Source organism: Betta splendens, chromosome 4 (assembly GCF_900634795.4).
Source record: "Betta splendens chromosome 4, fBetSpl5.4, whole genome shotgun sequence".
In the NCBI taxonomy this organism is placed as follows: domain Eukaryota; kingdom Metazoa; phylum Chordata; class Actinopteri; order Anabantiformes; family Osphronemidae; genus Betta; species Betta splendens.
Genome location: NC_040884.2, coordinates 18,331,997 through 18,348,495, shown reverse-complemented (window position 1 = coordinate 18,348,495; position 16,499 = coordinate 18,331,997). Strand labels below are relative to the sequence as shown.

The window sequence follows — 16,499 nt, the reverse complement described above, 5'->3', positions numbered from 1 at the left end:
GCAGCTGTTAAATATCAAAATCAAACGAGCCTTAAGCACATGTTAATCATTGATGACGCATCCTGCACCTCCACAAAACGCCCTTAAAACGTGTGTACCTGTGCATGAGGGAGGATGAGGAGAGTGTAGTGATTACAGATTGGGATTGGTGGACGGGAGGCAGGACGGGCTTCATATAAGGGCTCCGGGGGGAGAGCAGCTCATCGTCCAACATGAAGGCCCTCCTGCTCTTCGGGTTGGTGGCTGTTGCCCTCGCTGGCACGACTCGCTTCGAGGGGTAAGACTTACAAACTAATCTCTCCCTGCAACAAAGTGAGCAAATCCATCATTATTATTATTATTGCGTGCCTGTTTTAAACGAATGATTTCTCTCCACGCTAGAGATAAAGTCTTCCGTCTGAAGCCCGTGCTTCATGAGCACGCGTCCCTCATTAAAAAGCTGGCTACGAGCATCCAGGTACCGTTCACGCGTACAGCACCACCTCTGTCCTCACTCACTACAGGGGCTTTTGGACTCATTATCATAATTCACCCAGATCAGACGTGCAAATTATTTATAACGGCACCTTTTTGGTTTCTTGCTGCTCAGATCAAACGTTTACCCTCGTCTTTAACAGGAGGCTGATTTGAACTGTGTGAGTGCCTGTGTCCGTGTGTCTGCTGCCATCTGCAGGTGGACTTCTGGAGGCCCGAGCACCACGAGCTGGTGACCGCCGGCGTTGACGTGGACATACGCGTGCCTGCGATGTACCTCGATATGGTGTCTACGGCCCTGCTGCAGAGCGGCATGGAGCACGAGTAGGTCGCCGGGAACAAGGCCTCGACCCCCAGCTCGTTCCCTTCAGCTCAGGTTTACCCGCTTTATGATTACAGGATCCTTATCGAGGACGTGCAGGTCGCTGTTGATGCCCAGGTTCACAGCGGAGCCTCCGCCAAAGCTCACAGTTACACCAAGTACAACACCTGGGACACTGTAAGAGGCAGCGACAGTACACGACTCGACTGTTGTTCCACTTCTTGACTGTCCACGCTTTGATTTCAGATCCAGTCCTGGATAGAAACCATTTCCTCCTCCAATGCTGATATGGTCAGCCAAGAGGTGATTGGGAAGACCTACGAGGGTCGCCCCATGACTGTGCTCAAGGTAATTCAGGACCTATTTGTGATTTACATAATAATATTTGGGTTTTTGGAAATGCAGAGCTCATTCCCTTTAATGTACAGATTGGCAAGAAGTCCAGCTCCACCAAACCTGCTATCTTCATGGACTGTGGTTTCCACGCTAGAGAGTGGATCTCCCCTGCTTTCTGCCAGTGGTTTGTGAAGGAGGTGAGGAAGCGTCCTGTAGAACCGCGGTGAGCGTTGGTGTCAAGGCTTCTCCTGATCACCCCCCCCCCCCTTTAGGCTCTGTCCACCTACGGCAGTGACCCCGCGATGACCAGCCTGCTCAACCAGATGGACGTCTTCGTCCTGCCCGTCTTCAACATCGACGGCTACGAGTACAGCCACAAGAGCGTACGTTGTCGCCTCACGTCCAGGTTTTGCGCTCTAACACTCGAAACCGAAGTGCTGACGCGCGGGTGTGTGTTGTGTCGGAACGCCAGGATAGAATGTGGAGGAAGACGCGCTCCAAGAGGTCGGGCACCAGCTGCATTGGAGCGGATCCCAACAGGAACTTCAACGCTGGGTGGTGTAGTGCGTACCATACAATGCTACATACAGGACTAATGATAACAATAATGACCTGCGTTCAGCAGGTCAAAGGTCATGCACGTATCTGTGTGAACACACTACGTGCTTTTCATTGCAGCTGTCGGAGCCTCCAGCAACCCCTGCAGCGACACCTACTGCGGCTCCGCTCCCGAGTCCGAGATCGAGGCCAAGAACCTCGCCGACTTCATCCGCAGGAACAAGTCCGTCATCATGGCCTACCTCACCGTCCACTCCTACTCCCAGCTGCTGCTTTTCCCCTACTCCTACACCTATCAGCTGGCCGCAGACCACGCCGAGCTGGTGAGTCCTCAGCCGTGTGCTGACGGGTCTGATCTTTTCATGGCTTCTGCCCTGCGCTGGGACGTCCAAAGGCTGCACAGCGAGCGCTCGCACCTCCGCTCTGCCCCTCGCAGCTCATGTGTAACTCAACCTCTAACAGAGGAGCAAAGCGCTCCAGGGATCTGTCATAACTCATCCGCCAGTCCAGAAATATTATTTCCTGCTCGTGCATTTCTCTGAGGGTTTCATTTCCTGTTGGAAATCGCTGAAGCTGTTTGTTGTTGATTTGGATTTGCAATCTAGTGAATATTGGATGCTGTTAGGCAATTGATGCAGTTTAAAACACACGCGAGCTATGGGTCTTAATGTGCTTTTTAAACAATGCCAAAGTCTGACGCGTTCCCTGTCTTGTAGCTGAAGGTTGCTAAGGGAGCGTCTGCGGCCCTGAGCAGCCTGTACGGCACCCAGTACACCAGCGGCCCCGGCGCTGCAACCATCTGTAAGTACTGCCAAGACAGCAGCTGTATCGGCCTCCGCGGGGAGCACGCGCTGAGAGGACACTCCATAGTCTGTTTTGCACACCTAATGACATGCATTATGATACGTGCACGGGCGCGAGATGCTGCCACTAGAGGCGACACGACGCGGCCTAAATCACTTCTCTGCAGTTTTTTTTTTAATCTTTTGTATGAAAACACATCCAGACGGGCCCGAGCCATCAGCGCAGCCCATTCTGAAAATAAGCCCCCCTCGCTCTCTGCCCCCCAGACCCCGCTGCCGGCGGCTCCGACGACTGGGCCTACGACCTGGGAGTGAAATACGCCTACACCTTTGAGTTGCGTGACACTGGTCGTTACGGCTTCCTGCTGCCGGAGTCTCAGATCCAGCCCACATGCGAGGAGACCATGCTGGCCGTCAAGTACATCGCCGCCCACGTGCAGAATAACCTCTATTAAAGAGCGGAACTGCCAGGACCCCTGCCAACCCTGCTCCTCTGCACCAGCCCCCAGCTCCTCCAGCCTCTCAGCCATCTCCAGCGCGTATCCATGGATACGGGCACCACCCGCCATGTTTCCTCGCTGTGCTTGACAGAAAGTCAAGATGAGTGCAAACAATAAAATCAATGATCCTTCCCCACATGCTGAATCATTTTTATGTGTGTATGATAATATACTGTCTGATGCATTAAGCGTTTGCTGCTTGCATGAAAATATACAACAATGATGCACTGTCAACAACAATGATGCTGCCATTTGCAGGCTATCACCAGTGCAAAACGCTATTGCAAATTATTAGAATCATACGCTTTAACAAATGCGTCTGTGCACAAGAATATATATACACAAACACAAAGTGTTGAACCAAAATCCTCTCTCTGGACATCTCAGCGTGTGAGTACAGACACAAAGCTTCAAGAGGAACAAAAGGGATCCACCAATCAGCCCCTCAACGCCCCAGCGAGCCCTTCTCTCCAGCTGGCAGCGCTCCAGCGCTGGAGGACAGATCGCGGCCAGATGAGTTGGGGTGCTCATCTTTGAGGGTTTCAGTGCAGCAGCACAGGCCGTGACAGGCACCCAGCGCTCCCTGGCAGCGTCTCCGCACCGCCAAGCATCTGCCTCAGCGGAGCAACGCAAAGGAGCCAGAGACCAGCGGGGGGCTCCGCTGCACGGCCGCATATTTCTGACCAGCATGGAGTTGGAAGGACACGCTTCAGTGACGGGTTTTAAAAACATAATCATGTTTTGGTGCAATTGGAGGAGATTGTTCAAATGAAGCGCATTTGGTATAGAATGTGTTTGGTACAGTTCATCCCCTTCCCTCGCTATTCGGCTCTGAGCCTCTATAATTAGCTGGCTGTTGTGTAACTCGGAGCAGACCTGTGACCTCCTCAGCCGCCTCCGTCCGTGTCGCCCCTGTCGCCGTTTGACGCCACCAGATGGAGACAAAGCCGCGGATCTGACGGAGGAACGTCTTGTTCCTGATCTCAGCATCACCGCCTCATTGTGATCGTGAGTGAAGATGACACAGGCCTGGCACGTGCGGAACAGCTGTCTGAAAGGTCAGTGCTGCAGGAATGGGAAGTGTCCAACCTTAAAATATCTGCTTCGTGTTTTTTCCTACTTTAACTCGTGAGTTCAAACGTTCGCCCACAAACTCGCGCGCCTCCGGGGTCTTTACATTGTAAAGGTGCGGGTTTGAGCCGCCGTGGTCGCTGATCTGAGCTGCCGGGGTGTCGGGGGCAGGTGGGTGTGTGAAGGCGTCACGTGATGCTGCGTCTGGCTGCTGTCACGCTGGTATAAATCCACCTCTGTATATTTAGTCGCTCCTTTTCCCCACGTGAAGCTGCTGCGTCCTCGGGTCCGGGCTACAAAGTAGCTTCGACTTTGTCTACAGTCATGGCTGGTACGTAACACACGGGGCTTCGACGGATCAACGTGTTTTCACCGAGTTGCGGAAACGCGTTTGGTGGCGAATCTGGCGTACGTGGACAAAGTGATCAGGTGTTCGAGTGGTGGGGTGGAAGTGAAGTCGGAGTGCGTGTTGTGGGCCAACTCGTAGCGTTCGTTAGCGGAACGAGCCAGTAGTTCAACCGAGGCAGGAAAAGTGAAGCCGTGCGTCTTCTGTGATTTGCTGTCGCTCGTTTTCACAGCTGGGGTTTAGATCAAAGCTGGCGCGTGAGTGTCATCGCTGCCGTTGTCATTTCTAACGCTAAAACAGAGATTGGAGCAATGAAAGCTGTAAAATGGGGGAAAGTATCCTGTGTGACCACATCCAATGAGTTTTGTAAGAGCAAAATGCAATTATCATGCGCGGATGAGGAGGTTTGTTCTCTGCCAACCGGTGCGGGTCCTCTTCTGGTGGATCAAGATTTAGATTTGACACATGTGGAAAAAGGGCTCAGCACAGCGAGAGCCTGAGGGAGACGAGAGGATGGAAACGGAAGGGAGGGGAGAGTGGCACTAAGTTATTATCCTCCCTTTGAGCTTTAGGAGGACAGGGTTTAACGCAGTCCTTAAACCTGTCAATCCACTGATCGTAGAAGTCACAAGCTGTGGCGCAAACATCAAGCATGACGGGACAATGGGCTGAATTTAAAGGCCTCAGCTGAGTTTCTATCTGTGTTCCTTGGTTAAAGAGTCGATCAACTGTCCGTTAACTTCGTCTTAATCCCTGAGTGATGACTAGAGTTGTGGTGGCGTGCGTCGTAGAGCTCCCACTGGAGCCTGGAGGGCGTCCTGTGGTTGAGCTGATTGCTTCTTTATTGCGCTTTGTGTGTTTGTGAGACCAAATGCGTAAACGCTGCAGTGCTGCTTAAACCAATGAGAAAGGGGGCGTAAGACGGAGCTGGAGTGTTCCACTGGGGGAGCAGCGGTACCGCACTGTACCTGGCAGGTTCTGGCCGGCTGGGTCAGAACTGGACAAACGTCCGCCTATAAAGTGTGTGTGTGTGTGTGTGTGTGTGTGTGTGTGTGTGTGTGTGTGTGTGTGTGTGTGTGTGTGTGTGTGTGTGTGTGTGTGTGTGTGTGTGTGTGTGTGTGTGTGTGTGTGTGTGTGTGTGTGTGTGTGTGTGTTGCGGTGACGCGGCCTCCTGGGCAGCGGCGGTCTGACTCCTCACAGGCCGTCATTGTTCTAAACCTGACTTGGCAGGTAGCTGACAGATTTTCCTGCTGCAGAGAGAGGTGGTGGCAGCGAGCGAGCACCACAACGGCCAATAAAACTCACTTTAATGACTGGATGCATGAGTGTTGGAGTGGAGGACATGTGAAATGTTGAGCTCCAACTGGGTTGGAAATGAAAATTGGCAGCAATCTCCTTTTTACTACTGTACGTCTCAGTCATTTCTTAAAGTGAACGTCATCCTTGACGTTGTGCAGCTTTAACCCCGTGTCTTTGCTTCACAGACCAGGCTTTCGTGACTCTGGCTACTAATGACAGCTACGCTCGGGGAGCCATGGTTCTGGGCAAGTCCCTCCGAAACCACCATACGTCCAGGAAGCTGGTGGTTCTCATCGGTCCACAGGTGTCCCAGCCCTGCCAGTAAGACCCCCCCCCCCCCCCTCCTGTCAGGTCCTGTTCTGGGTTGACGCTGGCCCGTTTCACAGTGTTGCGACTCCCCAGGTCTGTGCTGAGGAGCATCTACGACGAGGTGAAGATGGTGGACGTGCTGGACAGCGGCGACGCTGCACACTTGGCGCTGATGAAGAGGCCTGACCTGGGCGTCACCTTCACCAAGCTCCACTGCTGGACCCTGACGCATTACTCCAAATGCGTCTTCATGGATGCAGACACACTGGTGGGGCCCGACGGCACCGCCAGCCGTTTTGAAATGTTCTACCAGGTCCGTAACCGCGTGTCTTCTCTGTAGGTGCTTTCAAACATAGACGAGCTGTTTGACAGGGAGGAACTGTCAGCTGCTCCGGACCCCGGCTGGCCCGACTGCTTCAACTCTGGAGTGTTCGTATTCTGTCCGTCCATGGAGACCTACGGCAAACTGCTGCAGTTTTGTATAGAGCACGGCAGCTTTGACGGTAAGAACCGAGGTTCTGGTTTTGAAGTCAACCTGAACTGAAGGGGTTTCTCTCCTGCTCTGAGGCCTTCACGCAGCCTGGTGTCTGCACAGAGGGCTCTCCAGTCACAGACCCTCTGGCTGAGTTATTCCCAGGGGGCGGAGGGTACATTTGAGAGGCCCTGTTTTGCACCGGCTGACATTCAGCAGCTCGTCTGCGTGATACATGCTGTACTGTAAGCGGTTGTTGTTTTGGCTCCGTTTCAGGTTTACTAAAGAGCTCAACTCAAAAAAATGTGGAAATAGGTTTTATTTGGTGCCACAGATCTTTCATAACCTATCACATTTACTTATAGAAAGAGTTTCATCGACATTCCAAATGTTTCAGTGACCATTTTATTGTGATACAACTTCTATTCCTTGCATAAATCATCAAACTGGCTGAACAACATTTCTGGAAAAGCTTTGAGCTGTTGCAGTGATGAAGGAAATGGAGTTGATCGTCTGATCGGTGTATTGTGTAAAGTGTGGATGATATCAGTCACTATGTCACAGAGCTGTGACACTAAAGAAGCAGCAGCAGCAGAGAGCATTACACCTCTAGTCGCTTTCCCTTTGTGATGCTGTGAAAGAGATTACAAAAAGTTTTTTTTTTTTTTTTTTTTTCAAACCAATTAGTGCCCGATGCTTTCATGTGCCGACTCCTTTTGTCCGCTGTCATCACAGCGACAGACTAACAGCACGACTGTCTGCCTCCTTGTCTCTGGATAATTATGTAAGTTGTAGCGTATTTCATAGTGATGGTCTTAATAGCCACGGACTCGCGCATCGAGGCTAGAAGTTTAGCGACTTGGACCCTTTTTCAAGTTCAGCTTCACTATAAATGTGCTTCTCTCCATTTCATGTTTTACTTTTTAAAGAGAGAACTTTTGGGGCTGAACCCGGAGGCTCTCTGTCCGCATCTGTGCCTCCAGAGCCGCCCGCTGCCAAGACAAACTGGCAGAGATTGGTGCACATTCCTGCTGAGCTCTGCTCATCCCTTCAAAATGAAGAAAGTCGGCCCTATATTGAGTTTTAAAGTCCCCAGTGGAGGTTATGGGTTCAGACAAACGGCAGCATGCATGTAATTTTAAACGGCGGCGGGCTGTGGTTTCACGCACGGCACAGGCCTTCGCTTTTTAGCAGTTACATGCTGAAGTTCTGCTCAGATCTCATCTTGTGCCAAAGTCTGCCCAGTGACTTACTCCAGGCCTCATTATTAAAGCAGCTCCACATGGACGTTCAGCGAGGCCTCAGCTGTGATTTGATTGCATTTGATACACGGCTACTTAAACTGTAACTGACCTACTTAACGTCTAACATGTCCGTGCACCCCAGTCCGTCCCCAGAGTTCTGTGTTTATGGAAGCCGCCGCTAGGACGAGGCCTGGCCCGCTTCTAAATTTGCCAAACGGAGCACTGGCGAGTGACTGTTCTGCTCTTCAATTGGGCCTCCAGGACCAGAGGCAACCTAAGTGCAGAACCTTAGAATGAACTTTTGAGTGTCAACCCAGAGGGCTGTGTTGATTCACATCCCAAGTGTGGTTTCTGTCCACACAAACCATTCAAAATACTTGTGTCTGGTTGCATTAGTTAAAGTTGACTGGGTATGAATAGGACTATCAATGGAAAAGTTCCTGTTCTGCTGCTAACTCAATATTCAGGTTTAATCAAAAATACAAAAATAAATGATCAGACTTATTAAGCCTTATTTTATATAATAAGAATTCTAAAATATATTTTTATACATGGCTGAATACATTTTGTAAAGGGGGGCAACGACTTTATGTTTTGAGTATGAATCTAATGAGATGCTCAGTGGTTTTGTCTGCTCATGTGAATGTACAGTAGATATGTGGAATCTGTAAATTCAAAGCTTTCAAAACAGTTTTGCATTTGTTAATTAACATGTTCAGATCTGCTGTGAATGTTCAAGAACTTTTTGTTTGTTTTAGATTGCTATTCTGGACTAATCCTGGGAAAACTGACTGCTTTTAGTCATAAATGTGGACGTGAGCCTGTACCTTCACTCAGCCTTTTTACCTTTCAGTGAAGTTATTCAGTCGTGTTAGAGCTGTCAAGTCGAAGCATTGCACAAACTTAGAAGGCTGTAAACAAAGCACTGCTAATTTGTCTGTTGATGAATGTAACGTGGCAGCGGAGTTGGACGGCCTTTTACTGTTCTGTTTTGTTCTGTTGCAGGAGGAGACCAAGGTGTTTTGAACAGCTTCTTCAGCAACTGGGCAACAGCTGATATATCAAAACACCTCCCCTTCATCTACAACCTCAGCAGCATAGCCATCTACACTTACCTTCCAGCCTTCAAGCAGTAAGTCTGTCTGTTCACTGCAGAGTCGACTTCCTGGCAAACGGCGATCTGAATTCATGTCCTAGTGGTGTTCTTTGATCCACTATACTGTACTTGCCCCACTTGTATTCTAATACAGCAGTGGGTTCTGAATTCTTGCATGTGGGATGCAGGACCAAGCTGTAAGCGGATCCACTCATCACATGAACATGTAGTCACATCATGACATGACATCAGGAAGCAAGACGAGACATGAGATTCCACCACCTCTGCCCATGCGTCCCGCAGGCAGCCTCAGCTCTGGGTTGGATGTCCACTCTGAGCTCCCAACAGCTGAAGCAAAGCCTAAAATAGAGCAGGATATTTACAGACCTTTATGTTTGCCTCTAGGGCTGCTCATTGTGCACTGCGTCCTAAGCCCCCCCCCCACCTGTCTGTGCCTAAAACCTCTGTCACCAGAAACAAATCTCAAGTGCTCAGGTTTGGCATTTCCTGACAACCTGGGTGATAAACATGTATTCCCTTGATGGTAGTTGTCAGCGTTGGTGCTTGGAGCTCACCAGCGAGTCATGTAGAACAAGAAATATTGTATTAAAGTGCTTTGGGGGGTTGTTTTGTGGTTCCAGATATGGCGGCAATGCCAAGGTTGTCCACTTCCTAGGAAAGGCCAAGCCGTGGACTTACACGTATGACCCCAAAGGTAAACAGATCACAGGGGACGTGCACGAGGCCACGACGCATCCCAGCTTCCTGCTGGACTGGTGGACCCTGTTCTCCAGCGCTGTGGTGCCCATGCTGCAGGAGCAGTACGGAGACCGGCCTTTCTACTCCGGATGCGTGGAGGTGAATGAACACGTTTGTCTAATTGCAGCTGCAGCCTTCATTTGTCTGTCAAATGTCATTCATTTAGGTGGTTATTATTGTCTGTCCTGACATTATTTTATTCTGGGTGATGTATCTCTTGCCTGTCTCCTTCTTTGTCTCATAAAGTTGCAGCACAGTGACTCGGTCACTATTGAGAGTGAACAGGTATGAATAAAAGCACCGGGTGTTCTCATGGGCTCATGGGCCACAGTAAAATCGGGAGATGCACTGCAAAATTCACCAATAATAATACTTGAGAACATGAGCATGAGGCGTTCAAGTCAGTCTCTGGAGTCCGGGAATGTATGCATGTATGACCTGTGTGTTGCAGATGCATTATGGAACTAAAAATGAAAGCAAGCGAACGACCAATCTGAACGACCGTCGGTCATGTTTCTTTTCCCTCGTTGTGTCATTGTGTGTTTTATGTTGCACAGGGTGAGAGCGTCTCCCTACAAGCGCAGGCTCACGAACCCCATCTGTCGTCAGAGGAGCGGAAGCAGAAATGGGAGCAAGGTCAGGCAGACTACATGGGAATGGACTCGTTTGAGAATATCAAGAAAAAGCTTGATACTTTCCTCAAATGAATCAGAAACAAAGCAGGACGTCAACAGATCAGTGGCAGTGTAACAGACTGTCACCATAGGCCTTCATATCAAAGTACAACAAAACGGGCTGCAATTATTCTACTGCAAATGTGACTCACTCAATACATCAGTGACACTGCTTTTCTAATGAGAATGGCTTTAATTGTCTATGCAATACTGCTGTTACTCAGTTTATCCTGCCATGGATCTGGTCTGCTACACTGTGAAATCAAGTCAAAAACCATGTATGACACAATTTCAGCCTTGTCAAGTAACAAAAAAAATGCAAAACATCTTTTCATGTCAAAGTTGTCTTTATTAGATTTTCAGTCATTTACATGTACATTCTTCTTTTTGTACTGTCCCCTAACACTGACATGCTCTGCCGTTGCAGTAAGCAGACTGTTTAACCTGGATATACAAAATGTTTACAGCACCTTTTTTAGAAGCAATATAACCCTGTAGACACCAGCTCTCCAGTGCCTTACTGTCTTGCTGTATCTGCTGCCATCATCTGATATGTTTTTGACTAGCATCTTTATTGTAGGTCATCAGGTTTATACATTTTTAGTGTTACACTTGACCAGGCTTTTCTCTGTATTGCAATGTCTTTTATATGGAGACATTAAAACATTAAGAGTTTTGAATTTTCCCAGGTGGCTTTTTGTCAAACCTGTGTTTAAACACTAAGTGTGTTGGTAGTTGAGATTAAGTTTGTTATTTGCATTCTTTTATTTATTTTACTTCTGAAGCACAAGTTCCAGTTTCACTAATTTAAAATTGTCTAGTTTGTGTTAAAGGTTCTTCCCGATCCAGCCAGTTACTGATGGATGATAATTTCTCAATTCAGGAAATGTTGCTTGTTTGTTCTGCAGGATAAATAACGTGTATATGTGTCTGAAAACCAGAGAAATCATTTGGCTGCAGTAGATGAAGGAAATTAGAGACTGGGAACGGTTTAATAAAGGTGTTTATTTGTATTTGGCATAGAAAGAAGGAAACGTCTGTAAAAGACGTCAGACAAGACAATCCACAATTGACATAATAGTGAATTTAGTTTACACCCACTTTAACTTTAGGTACAAAAACTCAGTATGTTGTTATTGATTTTAACGGGACAGTACTTCCGGTACAGGAAGTGCCGTTAACCGTCGTTCTTTCTGACGGTACCTTAATTTTGAACAAACATGTTGCCATAGTATAGCATGTGGTCAACACTGTATCAGTAAATCCGGTGCGGGTTAAAGCCTGAATATTAGCCGGAGTGTTAATACTTTTTAATTTGAGATAAGAGGTTTAACCCCCGGGTTCTTCCTGCTTCGCACCAACGTAGACTTAACCAAAAATGTAATAAAGTCTTTTAATCGGTTTAAAAATACTCAGGTGAAGGTTTTGTCCTTTACCATTAGCAAAAGGCGAATATAAGTCAGCGACATAAGATCATAACGTGCAAATAACACGTTCACAAACGTCAACGTCTTACTATAAAATATTCCGAATCAGATCTAACCGTTAGCCGCTATGCTGCTGCAGCAGCGGACCAGGGGGCGTGTCGTGAGCCCGCGGCTCGCTCGCGCAAGCCTCCTCTCCAGAAAAAGTAAACACGCCATTCCGTCAAGATGGCCTCGCTTCCCGTGATCCGAGCTGCGCTGCTCGTCTCCTTCTCCGTCCTTGTGACAGTTATCCTGGGCTTCGGGCTGCCGGCTCTGCTCAACGGGCTGATGGCGCTGCTCGGATTACCGGAAACCAACGCAACCGAGTGCATCGTGGTGGTCTATTTACTTTTTGTGGTGTATATTGCGACGCCCCGACTCCCCAGAGGACTGGTCGAGGTAATGACATTTTATTTACCAATATGACCTAATATTCATTTAAAACCCGCATATTTATAGTGGTTTGCATGTTCTGTAATAATATATCACATTTCTCAAGGATGCATGTAACAAAGCATCATGGCTAAGGCACGTAGACAGGAAATATTTATTAGGTGATGGATTACAGGAAATACGACTCTGCTATTAGAACACATTAGCTTGATTAAATTTGCTGAAGAATCTGAAAGAATGCAGCTTTTTACTTATTGCACTCTGCTGCACGTGTTGCAATAAGCGAGCTTTCTCTTGTGGGGGTTTGTTGTGAGTTTCCCATTTTCATGTGTGTGTGTGTGTGTGTGTGTGTGTGTGTGTGTGTGTGTGTGTGTGTGTGTGTGTGTGTGTGTGTGTGTTCGTGGCTGCACTGTCTGCAGGTAAAAGGGAAAGCTGTGTTAATTACGGGATGTGACAGTGGATTTGGAAACGCACTTGCCAAACATTTGCACAAGCTGGGCTTCACCGTCTTTGCTGGATGTCTTCTGAAGGTACAGTATGAGCAGGTTCTGGTTTTATTACACATAATCATACGAAACTGATGGGGTTCATCAGGAAGGCTACAACCCCATCTGGATGCCAGATGAGTCCAAGTTTTACAATGTTTTATTTACTGTCAGTGTACCAAATCCATTAGCACTGCCTGAATACACAATATGCACCTATCAGCCCTGTTATGACAAAGTCTTTTCCTGAAGGCTGTTTGGCACTTTTGATAATGAAAAGTATAGTAAAGTAGTATAAGATGCTACAGCTATGAAAACCTCTTGGTGCAGATGGAGCAGCCTTGAACTGGGACCTGACCAGTGTTGCCAGATGGGAAATTAAGAAATGTCATATTGTAATAGGCTGTAAAATGATCTTATTTTGACCCAAATTAACGTATAAACTAAAAAAAATCGTTGAACTATGTTCACGGAACTGCAGTAACTCAAGGAAATAACACAGATGGTCCATCATTTGAACAAAACAGTTCCTTTATTCATCCTTGGTAGAGACGTTTGGCGTGTTTCCCTTGACATGTTTTTTTGACACTATAATGTCACACCTCTGTAACACTGACGTCTTTTGGCTTGTTTTTGCTGACACATTATACTCTGCCACTTTTAAAATGATACACTATACAATGACACCTATTTAACCACACAGTATACTGTGCCACTTTTTGACAGCATACTATACCATGACTTGTTTTTGATGACTACAGCACAACACTTTTTTCACCACACACTGTACTATGACTTTTTTGATGACATTATTTACTGTACCATGACATTGTTTCCTTGCTATGTGTACATGCTATAACATCCTTCACCACATACTACTATGACTTATTATTATTATCATGACATACTACACTATGACCCTTTTTACCACATTCTATTCTATGACTCTGACTTTTGACAACATTGTATACTGTACTATGACATTGTTTTGTTGTCATGCTATAACATTTTTTCACCAGAAACTACTGACTCTCTCTGGGTTTTCAGCTTGTCAGCCATCTTACTACCTGAGCTACAGACATCAATGATACAGACTTTAGATGACATTCTCCTGACTGCAGTTAATAGCCTTTAAAACGCTGAAAAATTGATTTCAGCTGTCTTGGAGTTAAACCTGTAGCCTCTGGTATGATGGTCAACCGTGTTGATGACTGAGCCACAGGCATCAATAATATTGACCTGAATCTGACTGCAGTTAACAACCTTTAAAAGGTAGACTAAGTTGATTCAGCTCTCTCTGGGATTTGAACCTATACCTACCTACCCAAAGTGAGTGTTTTTATTGTTCATTTCAGACAACTTTCACCTGACTGCAGTTAAAAGCCTTTAGAAAACTCTGATCCTTTTTTACAAAATACTGACCATTTTTCACAGTATAGCATGTGGTAAAAAAGGGTTATTAGAATAGAATGTCATCAAAAATGAGTCATAATACAGTAAGTGATGAAAAAAGTGTCATAGTATATGAAAAAAATGGTCATAGTATGTTCTCAAAATAGGTTTACAGTATAGTATGTGGTAAAGAAAATACTGTGATAGCATTGAACAGTATGTGACTCGTGATGAAAAACAAATTTAAACTACATCTGTACTGTACTTGCAGGATAAAGGTGGAGATGGTGCAAAAGAGCTGGAGGAGTTTCAGTCAGATCGCATGAAGGTCATCCAGTTGGATGTCTGCAGTGAGGAGCAGGTGAAACAGGTCGTAGAATATATGAAAGAAACCCTGAAGGAGCCTGACAGAAGTAAGTAACAAGAGTGTGTTGACACCTGTCCAGTAAAAAGCAGATCACAGTGTGCTCATTGAGGCACTGATTGCTTTGTGACCCAGGTCTGTGGGCTGTGGTGAACAATGCTGGCTTGTCAACATTTGGAGAAGTGGAGTTTACCTCCATGGAAACCTACAAACAGGTGTCAGAGGTCAACCTGTGGGGTGTCATCAGAGTTACCAAAGCTGTTCTGCCATTAATCCGCAGGTCCAAAGGTGAGTCACTGCCCCTGTTTAATAAATGAACATGATCAAACTTAAATAGCAACCAAGTATTTGGATAGAATATGCTGCACAACAAAGCAAGGGAACACGTACGAAATCGCAGCAAGTCAGTTAAACTTCAGGCATATCAAGTCACAGAACGGTTCTGGAATGCACTGCTGTTAATAAGTAATGACTGAGTAACCAAGAAACAGTGATACGCTGACATTTTTTACTGATCTAGGTCATGTTCTCGTCAAGGATCAAAGCCTTTCAGCTCCACCAAAAAGTGCTGATTAATTATATGGTGAAATAAATCATTATGTACTGGGGCTGCATTGACTGTATTGTGCTGTTTACGGCTCCCCTAGCATAAGATTGTCTTTCTGTCTGCAGGCCGTGTGGTGAACGTGGCCAGCATGTACGGGAGGATGGGGAACGTCATGCGCTCACCTTACTGCGTGTCCAAATACGGCGTGGAGGCATTTTCCGATTGCCTTCGCTATGAAATGAAGGCCTGGGGGGTCAAAGTGTCCGTAATTGAACCCGGAAACTTCATTGTGGCCACCGGCCTTCTGACGCGCGACATAGTGGCCTCCACTGCCAACAAGCTCTGGAACGAAGCCCCTTCGGATGTGAAGGAGGACTACGGGAAGAGCCACTTCGAGCACAACATGGCTCTGATGCGCTCGTACTGCAACAGTGGACAGAAGGACGTGGCCGCCGTCCTGGATGACATCACTGATGCCATCATGTCCAAGCGTCCGTACACGCGGTACAACCCCATGGAGCCACACTGGTGGATCAGAGTGCAGCTGATGACTCACCTGCCGGGCGCCATATCTGACCTGCTGTACTTCTAAGAGGCCGTCGTTAGCTCCCGCTGTCTCCCCCTCAGATCAGATAGCAGCGTATCGTTCAGATGTAAACGAATTGCTTAGATCTACAGAGGATCTTTGCTACTGTACCTATTCCTCAGCACTTGAAATCATTCACTTACCAAGCCTTAAAACTGTTTTGTTTTTTTAATGGAAGTAAATTATTGCACTTTGCTTTTTGTATGTCTGACAAAAAACATAACTTTATCTATACAGATATTCATTGATGAGTAGTAACTACTTTCAGCAGGGCTATGACACTTTTAGCTGTAAACGCTACACACCTCTTTTGCTTGCTGTGGTATTATCTTCAGTTTGCGTACTCTCACTTTTGTAAAGATTTACTAATGTGTGTATTCTTTTGCCGTATGGGAATCTTCTGGGGCCCCATTGGCATGATCACCAAAGCTGGTAGAGCTGGAGAAGGCTCCTACTGTTCTGTTGTGGCTGTCACCGGAACAAACCAGGGTCAGCTACTGTAAGACTGTAGAGAGGTTTGGCTCAACTGGCCCCAAAGTTGCATAACTAAACAAGCCCACTTTGTCTCACAGGCTCCACGAGCCCCTGCGTTCTGCCTCCGCCGGGGGCTGGATTGATAAATGAGCAGAAAGGTTGTTCATCCCTCCTTGAAGTATTTTGTATATAGAATGATGTCAATGAATAGAGCATTTTATTTTGACAGTATTACAATCAGTCATTTTTTTCCAACAGTAATTTCAAATAAAGGGAATATAGATCATGTTTCGTTTGGTTTTTTGAGTTTGGGTGGTGCAACTAAATGTAAATATACAGACGACCACCAGGTGGCGCACAGGCACCACACTGCTCTCCTACATAAATCCATCACATCATATGATGTTAATGGCCCAATTTCTACTGCATTACAATCACATTATAGCGGAGCCTGAAGCACAAAAATATCCCATTATTGCAATTTTAAAATCCAGTATAATTAGCTTGAAAGGAAAAAAAAATGGAAGTA

The 16,499-nt window shown here is 46.8% G+C and overlaps 3 protein-coding genes across 5 annotated transcripts; all 3 read left to right on the top strand.

The window, feature by feature from the left end:
- Positions 1-103: 103 nt before the first annotated feature.
- On the top strand, positions 104-3,129 carry cpb1 (carboxypeptidase B1 (tissue)). Its single transcript, XM_029149404.2, has 11 exons — positions 104-277; positions 382-457; positions 674-798; positions 874-973; positions 1,043-1,144; positions 1,225-1,329; positions 1,405-1,515; positions 1,605-1,695; positions 1,811-2,013; positions 2,407-2,491; positions 2,761-3,129. The coding sequence occupies exons 1-11, from the start codon at positions 213-215 to the stop codon at positions 2,946-2,948; spliced, it is 1,251 nt and encodes a 416-aa protein (XP_029005237.1). The 5' UTR covers positions 104-212; the 3' UTR covers positions 2,949-3,129.
- Positions 3,130-3,923: 794 nt separating this feature from the next.
- Positions 3,924-10,938, top strand: gyg1b (glycogenin 1b). Of its 3 annotated transcripts, none has more exons than XM_029146960.3 (8): positions 3,927-4,051; positions 5,895-6,030; positions 6,112-6,286; positions 6,359-6,521; positions 8,740-8,866; positions 9,472-9,688; positions 9,836-9,874; positions 10,147-10,938. In XM_029146960.3, exons 1-8 carry the CDS (start codon positions 4,012-4,014, stop codon positions 10,294-10,296), a joined length of 1,047 nt encoding a protein of 348 aa, XP_029002793.1. In that variant the 5' UTR covers positions 3,927-4,011; the 3' UTR covers positions 10,297-10,938. The 3 variants fall into 3 exon arrangements, with proteins under 3 accessions (XP_055363803.1, XP_029002793.1, XP_029002795.1); XM_029146962.2 differs by lacking the exon at positions 3,927-4,051 and adding an exon at positions 4,236-4,395; XM_055507828.1 differs by lacking the exon at positions 9,836-9,874 and having other exon boundaries at positions 3,924-4,051.
- Positions 10,939-11,090: 152 nt separating this feature from the next.
- Positions 11,091-16,258, top strand: bdh1 (3-hydroxybutyrate dehydrogenase, type 1). Its single transcript, XM_029146958.3, has 5 exons — positions 11,091-12,128; positions 12,542-12,652; positions 14,271-14,412; positions 14,499-14,651; positions 15,036-16,258. Exons 1-5 carry the CDS (start codon positions 11,916-11,918, stop codon positions 15,500-15,502), a joined length of 1,086 nt encoding a protein of 361 aa, XP_029002791.1. The 5' UTR covers positions 11,091-11,915; the 3' UTR covers positions 15,503-16,258.
- The last annotated feature ends 241 nt before the right edge of the window (positions 16,259-16,499 follow it).

Bases quoted from the DNA above. Each gene is read 5' to 3' on its own strand.
- gyg1b (XM_029146960.3), top strand. From the start codon at position 4,012: ATGACACAGGCCTGGCACGTGCGGAACAGCTGTCTGAAAG. The intron at 6,522-8,739 runs GTAAGAACCGAG...GTTCTGTTGCAG, and splicing joins AGAGCACGGCAGCTTTGACG to GAGGAGACCAAGGTGTTTTG. The intron at 8,867-9,471 runs GTAAGTCTGTCT...TTGTGGTTCCAG, and splicing joins TACCTTCCAGCCTTCAAGCA to ATATGGCGGCAATGCCAAGG.
- bdh1 (XM_029146958.3), top strand. From the start codon at position 11,916: ATGGCCTCGCTTCCCGTGATCCGAGCTGCGCTGCTCGTCTCCTTCTCC. The intron at 12,129-12,541 runs GTAATGACATTT...CACTGTCTGCAG, and splicing joins TCCCCAGAGGACTGGTCGAG to GTAAAAGGGAAAGCTGTGTT. The intron at 14,413-14,498 runs GTAAGTAACAAG...TTTGTGACCCAG, and splicing joins CCTGAAGGAGCCTGACAGAA to GTCTGTGGGCTGTGGTGAAC.
- cpb1 (XM_029149404.2), top strand. From the start codon at position 213: ATGAAGGCCCTCCTGCTCTTCGGGTTGGTGGCTGTTGCCCTCGCTGGC. The intron at 799-873 runs GTAGGTCGCCGG...TTATGATTACAG, and splicing joins CAGAGCGGCATGGAGCACGA to GATCCTTATCGAGGACGTGC. The intron at 1,145-1,224 runs GTAATTCAGGAC...TTTAATGTACAG, and splicing joins GCCCCATGACTGTGCTCAAG to ATTGGCAAGAAGTCCAGCTC.